The 20,288-nt window shown below is 45.0% G+C and overlaps 2 protein-coding genes across 4 annotated transcripts in view; one reads left to right on the top strand and one right to left on the bottom strand.

Annotated features, from left to right (window-relative positions):
- Positions 1–1,293, top strand: part of PCMT1 (protein-L-isoaspartate (D-aspartate) O-methyltransferase) — a 39,161-nt gene extending 37,868 nt beyond the window's left edge. For all 3 annotated transcript variants that reach the window (XM_066605483.1, XM_066605485.1, XM_066605484.1), the window contains exon 8: positions 439–1,293. In XM_066605483.1, coding sequence (XP_066461580.1) covers positions 439–451 — 13 coding nt within the window. In that variant the 3' untranslated portion in view covers positions 452–1,293. The remainder of the gene's footprint in view (positions 1–438) is intronic.
- Positions 1,294–5,057: 3,764 nt separating this feature from the next.
- The window catches only part of LRP11 (LDL receptor related protein 11), a 55,125-nt gene continuing 39,894 nt past the window's right edge, over positions 5,058–20,288 (bottom strand). Inside the window, exons 7-8 of the mRNA XM_066605482.1 lie at positions 19,177–19,275; positions 5,058–5,374 (exon numbers count right to left, since the gene is read on the bottom strand). Coding sequence (XP_066461579.1) covers positions 5,220–5,374; positions 19,177–19,275 — 254 coding nt within the window. The 3' untranslated portion in view covers positions 5,058–5,219. The remainder of the gene's footprint in view (positions 5,375–19,176; positions 19,276–20,288) is intronic.

The following is a 20,288-nucleotide window of genomic DNA, read 5'->3' as shown; positions in this document are numbered from 1 at the left end:
AAAAAAAGCCAATTAACAGCTGACAGGGACAAGAATTATCTTGTGAATTAGGAATAGCCATGAACAGACATGACTAACTATAAAGGAGCACTGGGAGGATCTCCGTTCTGGGGGTATTTTAAATAGTACTGGCATAAAAAGATACAAGTTGTACACTTTTTAAACTCTAATCTGAAAAGTCTGTTCCAATAAATGTGAAGAAAACGGACACTTGCTAAAAAATGTACGCTGTGACCCCAAATTGTGCAATTAAGAAAACATGTCACTTGAGATGAGCCTCAAGGTTTGCTAAGCGTCATATTTGTTCTGCTCTGTATCCCTTCTTTTCTTTTAGTACAAGTGACTTGCGTTGCACTTTTGCTTGTTGCTTTGCATCTAGTTTTGTGTCTTTGATCCATATTCTTCTGCTTGTTTCGTAATTTCTTTTTCTCTTTTCAGGGATGAATTGTAACGGCTCCATCACTCCGATCCAAACATAGTATTATGGCGTGGTGCTCTCCTGCACCTCCAAAAGCTTTTTTTCTTTCTTCAGACTCCTCAGCAGTGCGGCTTCTTTTTGTCCTTTTTTTTTTGTTTGTTTTATTTAACCCTGCTGAATTCGCATGGAATTTTTTTTTTTCCTTTTTAGCTTTTAAAATGTTAAACTGTGCGGATTCCATTTGAAAACGTCTCATTTAAGATCTACTTTGTCTTTATGCGTTTGAACATGTTGGAGTGTTTGACTGACATAGTGCAGGTACTCACCATTGCAAACTATTTAAAAAAAAATGCAATTTTTTTTTTTGGTTCTAATTTCTGGATACATTTAAAGTATAACGTCGGCATCACTGTAAAACGTTCAGATCATCACCGATTGACACTACAATGCATAACGTCAAGTCTCCGCTAAATGCTGCTAAACATATAGAACTGAGCTTCCCTCTCAGAGCTTTTTGACGTGGTGTCGTAGAATAGCATGTGGATGCAGTCAGCAGCTTTCTCTTTAACACCAGGAAATATTTATGTCCTTTTATTGTCTCTGTGCTACCAGGTCATGAAACGCATAGCCCTGGATTCTTCAGTGCATCAGAGTGAGCTGTAGACTACTTGAATGATGCTGGTCAGACCCAACATGTGTGAAATAGTGTTCATTGTTTGAGAAAGTTGATACTTGGTGGCCTCTGCTACATCCAAGCTTTCCCTGTTGATGCAGTTTCTAGTTCACTGCTGTGTACAACACGTGCTGTGTAAGCCATGTTCTTGAACAGTTTATGCAGTTACGCTTTGCCAAATAAAGTACAAAACCCCCAAAAAGTGCCTTTTATGTCTTTTGTATATGTGCTGAAGATTGTGACATGAATGAAATGATTGAGGTGCGCTATGTGAATAGTTGGGCAAGTTATTATTCTGCCTGTCTGCTCAGAGGTAATAACCTACACATTGTTAATTTCTAATTTGTATATTCAATGCTGAAGTCTGTGAAGCAGATGCTGGGGTTTAGGAAACTGCTGGATATTGGCACGGCACATAGAAGTGTCACATGCTTGTATAACCCTTAATTTAGAGAACACCTTACTCTACATTATCACAGGAAGAATCTGACTCGCTCACAAGAGATTTGTATTGAGCCTAGCTGGGAGTACTGTAAATGCTGAACACAACAAAGCCAACCTTCCATCAAGGCCAAGTGGCAGAACACCATCTGCTGGCTAATAAGAAACACAATCCTGGGGAACCACTCCAAGTGCATCCAGTTTTCAGGACCTCTGGATGGGAGGTAATTTGCATAAATTAGTTGCATAACTCTTAAGAGTTCATTCACACTTCCCAGGCAATAGAATCATTTCCCTCCACTTTTAAAAACCCGCTGATTTGCCGTTTGAACTCTGACATTGTTCGCTTGGGCAGATACATCATTGGCTCGGTCAAACGATCTGATGTGGAGAGAGCTGGGAAAAATGGGTATGTGACTGTTTTTGTATATTATCTTCTATCATGAGCAAGCCATTTAATCAAAACATTAAGCCTGACCACCCTTTTTAAGTGAAGTTGATCAATTTTACTGGTGGGCTGTAGGCACCCCAGTTCTATTGGGAAACATTTGAAATTTACTGCCAACCTCTCACCATGCTATATTTCCATGGGGCACAGTAATGGGCAGCTGTGGGACCAATAAGTAGCAGAAGTTTCAGAAATCTTACAGTAAAAGTACAGCTACTCTGGTGTTTTTTCTTGGTGGAAGGGACATTGTGATAACTTGCTGAGTAACAATACTCTATTGTGCTTAGCTGCAGTTCTACGGAAAACCATAGAACAGTGGTGGCGAACCTATGGCACGCATGCCAGAGGCGGCACGCAGAGTTCTCCTTGCTAGCATGCGCCGCTGGTGGCTGCTCACCACGTTAGCGAATATCGGCAGGGGCCACGACTTCCCTGCCGGTATTCACTCAGCTGCACTGATCCTGACGCACACTATGACTACGGTGTGCAGCCGGAATCATTCACCCTCCCCTGACGTCTCCTCTTAGGTTCCATGAGAGCAGGGGGAGGTGGTGTCCGGCAGCACACTAACATCCCAGTGTGCACCTGGGATCAGCGCCAGGAGCAGCGGCGCTTCCACGAGGAGGAGGGGGTGAGTATATGGGACTGAGGGGGGTCACTATTACTACTGGGGGCCGCTGTGGGAGGTCACTATTACTACTGGGGGCTGCTGTGGGAGGTCACTATTACTGCTGGGACCGCTGTGATGTGGGGTGGGAGGGGGCAGTAACTATTACCACTGGGGTATGTTTACATGTGGCGGAAATGGGCAGGGATGTTTCAAAATACACAACGTGCAGATTTTTTTACCACTTTTTCGATGCCGAAATGCTGCTTAATTTGCCAAAAATCTCCGCTGAGGACATTCTGCAGCATTTCCGCATCCAAAAAGCAGTCAATCTGCACGCTGTCTATTTTGAAAGAGCCCTGTGCTTTTTGGAACGATGTGTAAAATCATACGTCGTGATAAGCCCTGCCCCCTGACATGTTGGCACTTTGCGATAAATAAGTGGGTTTTGGGTTACATTTTGGGCACTCAATCCCTAAAAGGTTCGCCAACACTACCATAAAACATATACAAATGAGTTGTACGAAATAACACATTTAGCTCTGCTGTATTGACAAACTGTACTGCATTCATCTGTAGATGGAAGATCCTGTCTGCTTGTAGATTTCATCTGAAACTTAGGGTGGACACCCACTAGTGTTTTTTTTTTTTTTTGTTTGTTTTTTTTAATTTTCCCTTGCGCTGCGAGTGAAAGCACTCTCCTCGCAGCGCAAAAAAAAAAAAAGAAGCTGCCATATGCGAATGCTTTCAATGTGGCCGGCAGCAGCACCAGCCCCACAGAAAACGTAGGGAGTATATCGCGGACTTCTCCTTCAGCTGTGACAGAGGATTCCTTCATACCCGTGGGAATGAAGGGAATTCCTGTCACAGCTGTGGCAGAAGTCCACGATATACTCCCTATGTTTTCTGTGGGGCTGGTGCTGCTGCTGCCGCCGGCCCCATTGGAGACTCTGAGCAATATCACAGATTTCTTGCCTGCGAAGCTGTACTGAAAAATCACAAATGAGTATGAAACAATTGAAAATCATTGGTTTCATAATCATCGCTGTTGCATCGATGAGCGCCTGCAGAGACGAGCACGTACTCACCCGTGGCTGGCGGCCCCGACTCTTTCATGTGCCGGCTGCCGCGCAGCCAGCGCATGCGCAGATCGGAGCCGGCGGCTGGGTGAGTGCGAGCCCCGCACAAAAATAGGACATGCCGCAGTTTGTTTGCCGCGCGAGATTTCGCGCGGCCGTCTGCATAGGAGTGCGTATTGTAATGCACTCCTATGCAAACTTTCAGTGGCGGAAATACCGCCGTGGGATTTCCGCCCGTGTGCAGGCGGCCTTTGGTTGAGCTTTTTTAGGTCCAGGCTGTTTTTCCAGATCACAGTATATATTCTGGGTTAATTGTATTTTTATTTATTTTTGCTTAGGTGGCTCTAGAAAAGAACACCAAAGAAAATCTGCATGTGTGAATAAAAAAATGCAAGGCAAAAAAGCATCACTCAAAAAAAAAAAATATTTAAAATTTTCTGACGTTTTTTCTTTCACCCCAAATACAACAGAAAAACACTACCATAAAAGTGATGTGCCAAATACACTTATGAAAGTTTTTTTTGGCACCTGAAAGCTTTAATCAAGTTTTGCTTAAGCCCAGTTTTATACGAGTGTATTACAGGTACATCTTCGTATCTGTATTATGGCTGAAATCCTGGCCCAGCCATGGGGCTGCTGATGGTTTGTCATTAAAACTGGGACTATTTGAAATGCATGAAATTGCCTGTCCATGTATTACGTGGGAGCCACTTTCACTTAGCAGTTGTGCACTCTGGTTTACAAAGTGTGGCACCCTCCCAATATATGATGTCAAAAGGACTTCTAGACACTAAGTACCGTGGTATTTTTAAGGGTGAATGTACACAGGCGGATTTGAACTGCTGAATCCATAGCTGGCAAATGCCTATGGCTTCCGCAGCAAATACCGCCCATGCAAATGCAATGCAAAAGTGATTCTTCATGCATATGAGTAAAAACCAAATGCAGTTTGCGCTTGCGGATAAAAAAATTTGCAGCATGCTCTATTTTTCTGCAGTGTCCGCACAGACTGCTTTCATTGAAGTCAATTGACATTGTGGATGGGCCGCGGATTCCGTCTGGAAAATCTGTATGCGCGTGTCTGACGGTGAATCGTGCGGATTATCCACAGTACAGATGAAGATCAAGAAAGCAGGTACGCGCGGACGCTGCTGCTGCCGCCATGGCCGGATTTCACTTGCAGCCTAACTCGGACCATACACTGTGCATATGCTGCAGGTCCATACTGAAGATGCAATCACCATCAATGCATTAAGCCAGTGCTACCAGAGCATGCCAAAAGCTGTGGTCTCGCTGTAGCCACAGAGGTAGCCCACTGTACTAGACTATTCTACAGGGTAAAGCCCTATTTGCTATGGTGTGTATCCAAAGATGCAACAATACTAAAATAATTTATAACAATACAAAACATTTACTTTTCACTTTTTGCACCACAGAAAGAAACAAAAAAATTGAGGACAAGGTCCCTTTAATTATTACAAGTATTTTTGGATTTCAGGTGTATGGAGAATAAGTTAAGATATGCAGGAACAAAAGCAGAAGGGGCACAACTGCTACAGATACATGCCATTTATGAGATAATCTGACTCTTCCGAAGTTAATGGCCGAGCTTTCTTCAGCTTCTGCCTCACCAGCTGGAGACGACAAACTACCATCAATAGCAGCAGGGACGTAACTGCCAAACCAAGGGCTAGTGGTAGCACGGCTCCTGAAAGCAAGCACAAGTACAGGATGAGAAATCTACAGCTTCATGCTTATTTACAAAGTTTTAATTCTTCACATTTACTTGGATCAAGCAAATCGAAAGTTAAAAATCCCTTTTCTTGGATAACATTTTAAAATGATGGGACAGATTTACTAACACTGTTTAACAGTTAGAGCAAACTTATCTTAAAATGCCCCAGTTATCCGAGTACCTTATGTTGGATGGTAAATCTTATGCATCTTTACTAGAGTTGAGCGAACGTACTCTGCCGGGCTTGATGCTCGTTCGAGTATTCGCATACTCGATGGTGCTCGTTACTCAAGTGAGCATAACGTCGTGTTCGACCCCGCCCCAGTTTTGGCTCCTCCCCACTGTGACTTGTCCGTTTTGATCCCTTGACACTGCGGGTGTCAACGTTAGTTTGTGGCTGTCTTAGGGAGGAGAGAGGGGAAAAAAAAAAGCTCAGCAACGGGCGGGTCCTACACGAAAATGCTTGAGTCTCTCATTGAAGTCAATGGGGTTCGTTACTCAAATAGAGCTCTCGAATTGTACGAAAAGCTTGACTCGAATAACAAGGACCCGAGCATTTGGGTGCTCGCTCATCTCTAATCTTTTACGGTGCCTTTCACACCATGTAAATGCTGCAGCAAATCCATAGTGGCCGAATCTACACCTAAATGGTGCATCTTTTGTAGTGGCTTTGCGATGAGTTTTAGCCTTTGCATTTCAAGGGTCGAAATCTGTAGTCTCAATAGTAGATTTAGAATCCACAGCTTATTTCCAATACGCTATGCTATCGATTCGCTGTGGAAATTTTGCGCACTATGAAAAAGATTTTTGAAACCTCAACCACATGACTCGTACATGCGCCAGCATTCATGTGATATGTGAAGGCACCCTAAGGGCTCATGTCCACGGGCAAAATAAGAATTAAAATCCGCAGCGGATTTTAACTCTTCTCCTGTAGATAAATACCCGCGGATCGTCAATAAAAGGGATTTTAAAAAAAATGGAGCATGAAAAAATCTGGACCATGCTCCATTTTCATGCGGGTCTCCCGCGGGGACGGCTCCCGCGGGCTTCTATTGAAGCCTATGGAAGCCGTCTGGATCCGCGGGACACAAAAATCAGATTTTACTCACACGCTCCGGTTCTTCTCTTCGCCGCGGCGCCATCTTCTCTCAGTCGCGGCCGGATCATTTTGCTTCGGCCCGGCGCATGCGCGGGGCACGTCACCGACGTCATCATGCACATCCGCCGAGCCGAAGAAAGAAGATCCGGCCGCGACGAGAGAAGATGACGCCGCAGCGAAGGAAGTATCCGGAGCGTGTGAGAGGTAAGTTAATTCTGATTTATTCCTATTTTCAGCCCTCATGTCCGCGGGGCAGGAGGGACCCGCTGCAGATTCTACATGGAGAATCCGTAGCGGGCCTGATTTTCCCCGTGGACATGAGGCCTTAGCCTGTCTAGTCTAAGTTCATACTGGTGCCACCTTAGTTTTACCCATACTTTTGTGCCAAAATTGTCACATTTAGACACTGCTCCTTTTCTATGAAGCCACATCCTATTTCCACAAAGCTGTGTGACTAAAAAGGATCCTAATGTAGTGCCACTCATGTAAGACAGTTTTCTGGTGCAAAAACTGTCCCATTTTCAATAGTTAAACTGCCTCATTGTGGTACTTCTGCATCTGCTGGCCAGGGGTGCTGCGCTCAGTACAGGGTAGCGGGTGAAGGAGTGCGCTGACAGGTGAAGACTTTTTGGAGGTGAGCGTTGTATCTTTTGAAATCGGCTGCAGTTAAGCAGCCGATTTTTGAGTTGGAATCCGCACCAATGGTGGGTGCAGACTTTGACTATTTTGGATGTGGAAATGCTGCTGATTATTTTGTGTAAACCTACCCGTACATTAGCCTTTATATGCACACATTGTTTTTGCCTTGTGGAGTAATTTTGTGTGCATCTACAAGCATCAAATGTACAAAGAAGTATTTCTTACCTTGTGCCACCCCAATGCACCAGATGGAAAACTCCACCAGTTTTGAACTGGGGTTGGCTTCTAGTGTAGTGCATAATAGAATTGTGGTGGCTTTGACAGAGCACAGTAGGGGAACGGCAGGTAAGGTAAGTATAAATATTTGCAAAAGTGTGTAACAAAAACCAATCACTTTCTTGAAGATTGCGTCACGTGACTAAACAATCCAGTATGTGCATATATAGTTTTCAGACGCAACACTGTGCTACACATTATTCAGTTGAGTGTTGGACTGTATGCCGGCAGCTGTAAGACTGCTTTGGAGCATCAGATCGGATGGCATCTGAATAAAGCACTTAAGCCCTTTTATAAAGGATTTTGTTTGGTAAATGTTTCTTGTCCTGTAGCATTCTATTCTGCCACATATGCCACAATATATCAGAAATAAGTTTCATTGGATACAAAAACATACCAATAAAAGAGACTATTCACACAGTACAAAATGGAAATCAACAGCATGCATAGAAGTGGCAAATACTTTAATACATACAAAGTTCATAAACTACAACGATCATTAAAACGGTCAATCTTTCAATCGTTGAAAGATTGTCTTTGTGTGTAAATGGGCCTTAAGTGATCTTAACCTCTTAGTGACCAAGCCTGTTTGCGCCTTAATGACCAGACCAAATTTTGGAAATCTGACATTTGTCACTTTAACATAGAATAACTCCGTAAAGGTTTTGCTTATCCCAGTGATTCTGACATTGTTTTTTTCGCCACATGTTGTACTTCATTTAGGCGCTAAAAATAGTCCGATAGCATTTGTGTATATTTATTTAAAAGCACCAAAATTGGGAAAATTTTGAAAATTCCATTTTGTTTTTACATTTTCAACTGCGATATCTCAAATATGTGCGAAGATACTGTACAAATTCTTGATAAGATAAATATCTCCATCTGTTTACTTTATTCTGGGCGCACATTGGAAAAAGTTCAGTTTTGTTTTTTTTAACCATTTAAGAGACGTGCAAATTTAAAATTGATTTTTAACATTTTGAGGAACATTTTCCTTTCCTACACCAAGCCAAGATTACAAAGGCTCACAGGTGTCAGAATGATACCCCCACAAATGACCCCATTTTAAAAACTACACCCCTTATTGTATTCACTGAGGGGGGTCGTGAGTATTTTTACGCCATAGATTTTTTTCAGAAATTAATGCAATTTAGCATATTTTTGCAACTATGCCATTTAAAAGACGGGATTTTTTTTCTATAATGCACATGAAAATGCATATTTGCACCCAAAATGAATACCCCTGTTTGTCCCATGTTCAGAAACATACCCATTGTCGCCCTAATCTTGTTGTGCATACGGGTACAGGGCCCAAACTGAAAAGAGCAGACGGTGACTTTCAGAACAGTCATTTTGCTTGAAGGCGATTTCGGCCCCATTGCCCAATTGTAGAGCCATTATTGGACCAAAACGATGGAGAACCCCCACAAATAACCCCATTTTAAAATCTAGACCTCAAAGGGAATTTGTCTAGGGGTGTGCTGCGCATTTTGACGGTTTTTGAATGAATCTAAGCAAACCAGGAGGAAAAAAATTAAGATTTTCATTTTTTTTGGCAATTATGTCACATTTAAAACCGTTTTTTTGTACAGCATACATATGAATGAAGACTTGTACCACAAAGTGGATCCCCCTGTTTGTCCTGTGTTCAGAAACATACCCATTGTGGCCCTAAAATATGTCCGTATTCACAACGGGGCCCAAAACGAAAGGAGCAGCCGGTGGCTTTTAGAACAGACATTTTGCGTGAAGGCGTTTTAGGCCCCATTACCCACTTGTAGAGCCCTTGAGCGGCCAAAACGACAGAGGACCCCCACAAATGACCCCATTTTGAAAACTAGACCACTTAACAAATTCATCTAGGGCTGTACTGTGTATTTTAACCCCACAGTTTTTGAATGAATCTGAGCAAAAGAGAAGGAAAAAATTACAATGTTAATTTTTTTGGCAATTGTGTCATTTTAAAAAAACATTTTTTTTTTGTATAGCGTACATAAGAATGAAGACGGTCACCCCAAAATGGATACCCGTTTGTCCGTTTTCAGAGACATACCCATTGTGGCCTTAATATTATGTCTGTATGCACAACTGGGCTCAAAACGAAAGGCGCATCAAACTTCACCTATGTCTTAACTTTTACGTAATCACCATTATCCATTGGATAACGGCGATCACGTGACCAGGGACTGCACACTGCAGCCCTCGGTCACTGCTCCAGGCTCTTGGCTAAATTTAGTAGCCAGGAGCAAGGAGACTTTGAATTTCCCGGGCCCTCAACAGCTTTTGCACTTGCGTCCGCCATTTTGCTAATGGGCACATGCGTCAAAGTTCGGGAAAGGTCCTCGGATAAAGAGCCCGTCGGGGGACATCGCCAGAGGCCTTAGGTAAGTAATTTTACCTCCCCTCACGAATCTGATCCGTGATTGGAGGTGAAACTTTTACTTTGACATGATCGTCGTTTTCAATTGGAAAACGGCGATCACGTGACCAGGAACCGCATTTTGCGGGCCCCGTGAAATCCCCAGGCTCTCGGCTACATTTGGTAGCCAGGAGCAGGGAGATTTTAAATTACCCTGGCAATCTGCGGCTTTTGGCCACGCGTCTGCCATCTTGGCGGCGGGCCCGTGCGCAGAAGCCGTGGTGAAGTCCACGGATAAATGTGGGGCCTTAGGTACATTATTTCATCTCCCCTCACGGATATGAGCCGTGAGGCGAGATGAAACTTAAACTTTTTTTTCCATTGGATAGCAGCGATCTTGTGACCGGGAACCGCATACAGCGGCTCCCGATGACATCTCTCTGCTCTCGGCTACACATGGGAGCCGGGAGCAGGAGAATTTTTCAGTTTCCCGGGCCGCGTGCGCCCGACATATGACGTTGGGCACGCATGCGCAGAAGGCGCCAACGGCACCTGGGAGGCCAGGTCATCGCAGAGAAGGCGGGTGAGTACTTTCAGCTGCCCCGATTGATCCGATCCACCGGGGCAGCTGAATCTTTAACTTTTTAAAACTTTTTATTAACTTTTATATGATCGCCGGCATTCGGTAAATGCTGGCGATCGTGTGACCGGGGGAGGGGACCCATGGCCCGGAATGGCAGCTCCAGGTTGCCGGCTCCCTATGGGAGTCGGCAGCATGGAGCTGTCACATCCTCAGCTTGCAGGGCCTTAATCCCTGCAGGAAACCTGTTTCTACGTCCTCAGGGAATAAGGCCCAGCAAGCCAGGACGTAAAAAGGCAATGGGCTGGTCACTAAGGGGGTTAAAGGTCTCTCTGGTACAGGTGTGAAAGGCATTGGAAGCAGAATGTACCACAGGGCTCTAATTACAGACTGGACCAAAAAGGTACCATGTCACAATAGATATACCACTTTATCCATAATAGTCTCATCAATATTATGGAATGATTGTATATCACTTCAAAGCATAGCCATTTCAGTCAGTCCACCATACCTTTCTAGTGTATATATCACTTATATTGCTCATTTGTGTGGTATATTCATATTCCATACTGTTGGTTTGCACCTTGGGGCAATGATGCTGACCACTGTGCCACCCACATGATTTCAAATATCTGAGTAATCTGGTTCCCATCACTGCCAGACCATATATAATAGCCGGTTTCCTTCCTTTTTGTCCACTCTGTATTCTGGATATGGTCCATTTTTGCAGATCTCATGTTCCACTGACCAGAGGTTGCAAATGGGACTGTAGATTTGGGAGTCTGGGCTATTTATCAAGGCACCATAGGGTGTTGTGCCCCCAGCACAACACCATTAGGTTGGCATATTACCTTTTGCTGTGCCCTTGTGTTGTTTCAGATACAGTGACATCTCCTAAGAAACTGCCTACAGTATATTTTTAAAAATGTAAATGTCTGACCGGGCTTCCCCAATACCTTACAGTAACTGTAATGTTTTTATGTACTTTCCTGCATAGGGCAACACTTGGGTTGCATTCAGTCAAGTGCATGTGGCGCTTGAAATTCTTGGGTGCAGCTTACATTGACAGAACATGGTCACCCTATGCTGTTCTATGTGAGGGAGCGTGGACATTGCATTTCCTACTGTCATTTGTGAATCAGACCAGAGTAGGACATGCTGTCATTTTTTCACACAAATCTTTGAAAAGCCTCATTGATTTTTAGCCCTTTGCAATCCAATTTTGGATTCAGGTTTCCTAGGGGGCTTTCTCTTTCTGCCATTATACAATGGCGCCATCTACCGGCTAGAGCCAGTACTGCGGTATGGGACATGCTGGAGAGTCCCCCAACAACAGAACGGCCAGTAATCTACAGTAAGAATACCCTGCCGGACGTCATCCAACATTGGAGCTGTACACCCTTCAATCAGAATGTCTTCAAACGTCAGACAGTGGATTGGAAAGGGTTAATGGGTCCGAGTTTACAAACTTGGACAGAACTCTGATCTAAAGCTCGCTTGTGGAATACAACCTTAAGCTTTTCAATTGCATTCCCAGGGAGCATGCATAAGTAATGGTAGAGCAGCTGGTATGCAGTATATCTATAAATGTGTTTATTGATCTTTTTCATATATAATCATAGTGTACTCTATGTACTCTCCAGATAATGTCATATTATCAAGGGAAAGTAATGGAGTCCACTTAACACCATGCTTCACCACTAATGGTTATTGATTCAGATACTGTGCAGTGAGAGCAGCAATTACTGACAACTCAAGTGACCAAGCAAAATGTCAGTGTCAAGCATGATACACGAAAGACTAACAATACAAAAGATTGATGTATCAATTGATTGATCAGTCCATCTATCTATCTCCTACTGTAGTAATATCTGAATATATGACATAATTGTTTCAAAACCACTGAATATTCTGCATATTTCTGAACATCTCATCTAACACTTTGTAGCAACTTGAACCAGGAAACATTTGTAGAACACCTCTCGGATATTCTATTTGTACACCATCAGAGATTTAATTAGACTGCTAATTTACGTGCCAATCTAAGTAAATCATGTGCTGGAGTAAAGACCAACAGATGTACTAAGAGGTGATAGCATCCAGTTGTGGTACACAGTCCGACCTAAGGATGTGGCAATCTGACATCGACACACCTATAAACTGGTGTAGATTTAAGCTATAATTTATGCCCGTTTCTGGCATATATGAGAGTAAATTTGACAGGTCGTAAATGACTACGCCCTACCACTAAGCCCCACCCAAGTGGTGGAGCCAACATAAAAATGACACGAGTTGCAAAATAGCTGTCCACAAAAATCTGCAAGTGTTTTTCGCCAGAAAACCAGCAAAGGTTGCTTGTAAAATCCCCCCATTGTGTTTTTAGACATGTTTTGGCACTTGATAACGGACAAAACTACAATTCACTTTATTTGCCTAAGATTATGTTTTTGTGCTGAAAGATCACTTTAAAGTGCTGGCTGCTGGGAGCCTCCTTTCCTCCTAACTTGCCATCCACTGCCTGCTGTCCAGTATATTGCTGGAGATGGCAATATGACATAACAGGAAGTGAGGGAGAGGAATGAGTCATCCTACTTATTGCAGTCTATGACAGCAGAGAGGAGGGGAAGGAGAAAGAGGGAGAGAGACTCCCACACCTATCTGCCTGTTGGGACTAATGGTGAGTTATCGGTTTCTGTTTATTCACATGTACAGGTGTCCCTCAACATAAAGTATTAATCAGTTCTGGGACAATCACTGTACAGTACATTGAAAATATTGTATGTTGAAACATTAGTCTATAGAAAACTGGTAATTGGTTCCAGAGCCCCCTAAGGTAATACAAAATAAAAAGAGATAACAACATAAAACACAGGACGTGGGGGTGATAGCTCAGACTGCCCAGAAAAGTCTATGGAAAGGCGGTGGAGGATAAGGAAGAGAGACCTAAACAGATGATGTAGTAGCAAACTGAAAATTAGATATGGAGCCTGCAGAGGGGGGAAGCTGGGGTTAAAAGCAAGCATACAGGTGATATAATGGCCAAAAGAAGTGTTATTCCTCATCGAGACACACGGCAGCTTATCCTGAAAGGGCAAATACATTTTAACGTTGTAAAAGCTTCCATTAATCCAAATATTCTGTTAAAGTCTCTTAAAAATCCACAAAAGATAATTGCAACAGTTAGCACACACCCCCCCCCCCCCCCCCGCTCCCTGCCAAGATCATTCGAAGGTTAGACAGATTTTAGAATGTGTAAGTGGCAGATAGCAGCCATTTACTTTTAATGTGGATGGCGGAGAAACATAAACATCAGGTCTTCTCACCCACTCTGACCTCTGTTTGCTAAGTAACTGACCAGACATCTACAAGAACAGGTTTTAGAACAAACCGATCACTTTAAGAATTGTTTAGATGCTGTCTTGAAACAAAATAATGTGATGCTTTAATAATTTCCATAAAGACTTGGGCTTGGCAACTGTTTCCAAACTGATCTCTTTCAACAATGTTTTTCTACTTTCCCAAAATCATTGCGTAGTATTCCTGTAGAAACTGTATAGTCAAGACTTCACTCAAAAAAGTGAATATGCAGCGATCAGCCATCACATTAAAAAAAAAAACCCTTCCGAATATTGTGTACATCCCCCTCGGGTCACCAAAACAGCTCTAACCCATCAAAGCATGGACTCCACAAGACCTCCGAAGGTGTCTTGTGGTATCTGGCACAAAACTGTTACTAGCAAATCCTTTAAGCAAGGTGAGACCTGCATGGACTGAACTTGTGTCAGGTTTGTGCTGCTGGGATCTTTTGTTCTATATGGTTTACAGGAGCACAACTTCACAGATGAGGGATAATTGAGCTGGCTGGGTGTGGAATTTCTCCAGTCAGCCAATCCCAGCTCCTCTGTTTAGAGGATGCTGGTCATTGTACTCATTCTGTGTTATTCCCACTCAGAGCTGTGTGTTATGTTTGTTAGTCTAAAGTGTTTCTCTCACCTTCCCTGAGGACGGTCTGGACACCTGATGTCCCTGTCTGCATCTTATGCCTGCTTCTTTCCCCTTTTACAGGTGGGGCTTCTAGATGTCTGATGTCTAGTATGGTCAGATGGGTTATTCCTGACACGATTCTCTTTATGTCAGCATGGTGGCTGACTCCCTTTCCCCTTGATGTTAGAACACTTGGACTGGCTATTGTTTACTAGTAGTATGCATGTGATTTCTGAGTGGGTTTTCTAACACCCTGGGGTTTTGCTTTCCTGCATAATGTGTGCTGTGTCTGTGGAGGTGGCCGGACATGTGAGTGAACATTGTGTTCTGTTGGTTCTGTCCTGATGGCCAGATATGTGTTGTTGTGAACAGTTCTGTTCTGTGTTGCATTCTGTCCCTAGTGTGTTGGTTTGAATCATCTCCTGTCCTGCTTTGGATCGTTTACCATCTCTAGGCTAGTTAGATCCTTAGGTTCCAGTGTGGGGCCATCCCTATTGGGATGATCGCCCCGCTTGCAGACAGTTTCCTGGGGGTTAGTTGTCTTGTTAGAGTAGGGAAACCGCAAGACAATGAGGACCCTTGAAGTAGGGTCGTGGGCTTAAAGGGGTTGTCCCGCGGCAGCAAGTGGGTCTATACACTTCTGTATGGCCATATTAATGCACTTTGTAATGTACATTGTGCATTAATTATGAGCCATACAGAAGTTATAAGAAGTTTTTCACTTACCTGCTCCGTTGCTAGCGTCCTCGTTTCCATGGAGCCGACTAATTTTCGCCGTCTAATGGCCAAATTAGCCGCGCTTGCGCAGTCCGGGTCTTCTTCTTTCCTCAATGAAGCCGCTCGGGGTTGTCTCGCGCCGAACGGGGGGGGGGGGGGGGGGTTGGAAAAAAACAAAAAAAAAACGTTTCGGCGCGGGACAACCCCTTTAAGTATCTTGGCCAAAATATGAACTAATACGTTGTACATTCTATAGCTTTTCGATCTGGCTTTGTGTGCAGGTATTATGGTGAGTGTTTAGAGCATTGGCAGTCATAATTTATGTCTGTCCATGAGTCCTGTTCCCCGGAGTTCGCAGTTCACTGTCCCTTGGTGTTCCGTATGTGAGTTTGTGTAGTATCTCAGGTTACGCAGCCAGCGCGTTCTTGTTTGGGAACGACACTATCTTGAGTCCTTGTTGAGGCGTGGTGCACCCCTCAAACGTAACAACGTGTTTCCAGGACATCCCACAGATGATTGGATTGAGATCTGGGGAATTGTGGAGCCAAGTCAAAGCCTTGAACTGTTTATGTTCTTCCTGAACAAGTATGGCAGTGTATATTATTCTCCTGAAAAAGGCCACTGCCATTAGGGAATACTACTGCCATAAAGAGATGTATTTGGTCTGCAGCAATGTTTAAGTAGGTGGTACACTGTCAAAGTAGCATCCACACGAATGCCAGGACCCATTGCCCAGAACATTACACTGTCTATTCTAGCTTGTCTTCTTTCTGTAATGCACAGGTGTCAAACACAAGGCCCGCCACTTCATTTTATGTGGCCCACAGCGTGCCAATGACTGCTCACCACAGTAGTGATTACCGGTCAGGGTGCCGCAGCTCCCCGCTGGTAATCACGCTGGCAGCGCTGATCCCGGTGCACACTCTGACGTCAATGTGCACCCGGGATCATCCTGCCCTGAGTCCTCTGCTCCTGAGTTCCGCAGGAGAGAGAAGTAGGGAGGAAGCATTCTGGGGCCACACACTGATGTCATTGTGCATCAGGGATCAGCGCTGAGCAGAGGAAGAGCGGTGCTCACTGCAATGAGAAGGTAAGTATATGGGTTGAGGGGAACTATTAGTACTGTGGGGTTAATATTACTGAGGGGGGTTAATATTACTGTGGAGTTAATAATATTACTGTGGGAGATTAATAACATTACTGAGGGGGGTTAATATTACTGAGGGGGTTGATATTACTGGGAGGTTAATATTACTGTGGGGTTATTACTACTGAGGGGGTTAAGATTACTGTGGGATTAATATTACTGAGGGGGTTCACATTACTTTGGGGTTATTACTACGGCGGGGGTTAATATTACTGAGGGAGTTAAAATTATTACTGTGGGGGTTAATATTACTACTTTGGGATTAATATTACTGAGAGGGATAATATTACTGAAGTGGTTAATATTATTACTGTGGGGTTAATATTACTGAGGGGGTTAATATTACTGTGGGGGTCGCTATTACTACTGGGACCACTGTGGGGTACCCTGTTACTACTGGGGCCACTGTGGGGATCGCTATTTCTACTGGGGCCACTGTGGGGGTCACTATTACTACTGGGGCCACTCTGGGAGTCCGCATTACTACTGGAGCCACTGTGGGGGTCGCTAATACTACTGGGGCCACTGTGGGGATCAGCATTACTAATGGGGCCACTGTGGGGATCAGCATTACTACTGGGGCGACTGTGGGATCAGCATTACTAGTGGGGCCACTGTGGGGGTCAGCATTACTACTGGGGCCACTGTGGGGGTCAGCATTACTGCTGGAGCAACTGTGGGGGTCAGCATTACTACTGCGGCCACTGTAGGGGTCGCTATTACTACTGGGGCCACCGTGGGAGTAGCTATTACTAGTGGGGCCACCGTGGGAGTAGCTATTACTACTGGGGCCACCGTGGGAGTAGCTATTACTACTGGGGCCACCGTGGGAGTAGCTATTACTACTGGAGCCACCGTGGGAGTAGCTATTACTACTGGGGCCACTGTGGGAGTAGCTATTACTACTGGGGCCACTGTGGGGGGCGCTATTACTAGTGGGGCCACCGTGGGAGTAGCTATTACTAGTGGGGCCACCGTGGGAGTAGCTATTACTACTGGGGCCACCGTGGGAGTAGCTATTACTACTGGGGCCACCGTGGGAGTAGCTATTACTACTGGGGCCACCGTGGGAGTAGCTATTACTACTGGAGCCACCGTGGGAGTAGCTATTACTACTGGGGCCACTGTGGGAGTAGCTATTACTACTGGGGCCACTGTGGGGGGCGCTATTACTACTGGGGCCATTGTGGGAGTCGCTATTACTAATTCGGTCACTATGGGGTACCCTGTTACTACTGGGGCTACTATGGGGGTCAATATTACTGGGGCCACTATAAGAGTCACTATTACTACTTCAACCACTATAGGAGTCACAATTAGGGCTCGTTCACACGGGCGTAATCGTATTTCAGTCTCACAAATACGCTGCGTATTTGCGCAATTGAAAATTGCTTATGCCTGCGTATTTGGGCACGCAAAAAAGAATGCAGATGGGCCCATTGAAATGGTGCACAAATTTGCAGTGAATACACAGGTTTCCTGCGCATTCACCACATATTTGCTTGGCCCATTCACTTCAATGGCCTATTGCGGAGCATAGTACGCAACAAAATAGGTCATGCTGTGTGAAAATCTACATCATGTGAATGAACTCATTGAATTCAATGGCTTCTATTCACTGCATATTATGTACGCAAATACGCTTGTGTGAACTGGCCCTTACTATACTGTCTTACAATTACATTCAGCCCTTTGAAGGTCACCATAAGGCTGATGTGGCCCTCGGTGAAAATGAGTTTGACACCCCTGCCGTAGTGCATATTTGTGTCATCTTTAAGCAACACACAGTCAAGTACTGACGACATGGCGTAAAAGATAACATGATTCATCAGTCCAGGCCACCTTCTTGCATTGCTCCATGGTCCTATTTTGATGCTGACGTGCTCATTTTAGGAGACTTTGGTGATGGACAGTGGTCAATAATTGGCACTCTGACTGGTCTGCAGCTATACTGCTCCATACATCGCACGTTGTGATGCAGCGTGTGTTTTAATATTTTCAGTATCTGTGCTACAATTGCTCTTCTGTGGGATTGGCTAGCCTTCTATCCTCACGTATCAATGAGCCATAAGTGAACAGTGACTCTGTCGTCGATCCTTCCTTAGGCTTCTTTCACTTGAGCGCATATCGGCCGGGCGATATGTGCTGTGATCTGATGCATTGGCCATGGTGAGATGTAAAAACGCATTGGCCAAGCTAATATAGCGCCGGGCGTTTTTACATCGGACCAAAACATAGTTCTGGAACTATGTTTTGGCCAGAATACGTCCAGCCGCTGCACGGGCTCCTATGGGAGCCCATGGCAGCAGCCGTAGGTCGGAGGGAGTTTAGCAGCGTGGCTGCTAAACTCCCTCTTCCCCCCCCCCCCCCCTCCCCCCCCACGTGAAGGCTTACTTGTCTTCCTCACCTTTTTTTCTGTGCAATGGGAGGGGGGGCAGGGCAGAGCTGAGCGCCGATCCGCCCAGCCTCCCCCCATTGATGCTATGGACAAGGGTGGGATGGGGGTGGAGCTAATTGCCCGCTCTCTCCCCGCCCCTTGTCCATAGCTATCAATGGGAGGAGGCGGGGCAGACTGGTGCTTAGCTCCGCCCCCTCCCATTGCACAGAAAGAGAGGGGAGGAAGACAAGTAAGCCTGCGATGAGGTGGGAGGGGAAATGGGAAATGGCCCAACTGAGGTAGCGTATATCGACCGGCCGTGAAAATGGACAGCCGATATGCGCTTGTGGGAAAGAAGCCTCAGACTGTTTTTGGTATATAGTAACCACTGCATACAGGGAACACCCTCCAAGACCTGTTGGTTTGGAGATGCTTTGACTCTATTCTAGAAAACGCAAAATAGATGCTCTAAACTAAAACTTCTGATATATACGGATCACATGCTTCATTTACTGACAAGGAGCTGACAGGCATTATGGCTATTAAAAAGCCTTATTTGCCTTAGAAGTTTGGATGATATAATAGTAACGTTACCTGCTTCAGGTGCAGGGTGTCCATTACCCTTTAGAATATCTTTTGAATTTAAGAAATTCTTCTCCACTGCATATTTGTCAGTTTTTGATGATAATGTATCTAAAAAATAAAACACATAATATCAAGTATATAGAAATGCAATGTTTCCAAATATAAAATAAACAGAATTTACATAATTTATTCATGTATATGCAAAGGATTATACTGTATATTGCAACAAATTATTACAACAGATTGACTTATCTGAAGCTCTGAATTAGGCCGCCTGCACACGGGCGGAAATCCCGCGGCGGGATTATCCGCGGGATTTCCGCCACTGATAGCCTGCATAGGAGTGCATTACAATATGCACTCCTATGCAGATGGCCGCGGTTTGACCGCGCGAAATTTTGCGCGGCAAACAAACCACGGCATGTCCTATTTCTGTGCGAGGCTCGCACAGAAACGTCACTCACCCAGCCGCCGGCTCCGGTCTGCGTATGCCGCCAGGCACGGGTGAGTACGCGCTCCTCCCTGCAGGCGCTGGGGTCGGGTCACGCGGCGAGAATTCTCGCTGCCGGATCCGACCCGCCCGTCTGCCGGCAGCCTTAGGCCTCATGTCCACGGGGAAAATCAGGCCCGCTACGGATTCTCCTTGGAGGATCCGTAGCGGGTCCCTTCTACCCCGCGGACATGAGCGCTGAAGATAAGAATAAACTCACCTCTCGCACGCTCCGGATCTTCCCTTCGTCGCGGCTTCATCTTCTCTCTGTCGCGTCGGATCTTCTTTCTTTGGCCCAGCAGATGTGCGCAGCACGTCGGTGACGTCAGTGACCTGCCCCGCGCATGCGCCGGCCCGAAGAAAAAAGATCCGGCCGTGACGGAGAGAAGATGAAGCCGCGACGAAGGGAAGATCCGGAGCAGGTGAGTATATTCTGATTTTGGTCTCCCACGGATCCGGACAGCTTCCATAGGCTTCAATAGAAGCCCGCGGGAGACCCGCACGAAAATGGAGCATGGTCCATTTTTGTAAAAATCTTTTTTATTGACCATCCGCGGGTATTTATCTACCTGCGGGTGGTCAATGCATCCCTATGGGATGCTGATCCGCTGCGGATTTTAAATCATATTTA

The sequence above is a fragment of the Eleutherodactylus coqui genome, chromosome 1 (assembly GCF_035609145.1).
Source record: "Eleutherodactylus coqui strain aEleCoq1 chromosome 1, aEleCoq1.hap1, whole genome shotgun sequence".
Classification (NCBI taxonomy): domain Eukaryota; kingdom Metazoa; phylum Chordata; class Amphibia; order Anura; family Eleutherodactylidae; genus Eleutherodactylus; species Eleutherodactylus coqui.
The sequence above is the reverse complement of the archived record's forward strand: the minus strand, read 5'-3'. Positions and strand labels throughout refer to the sequence as shown.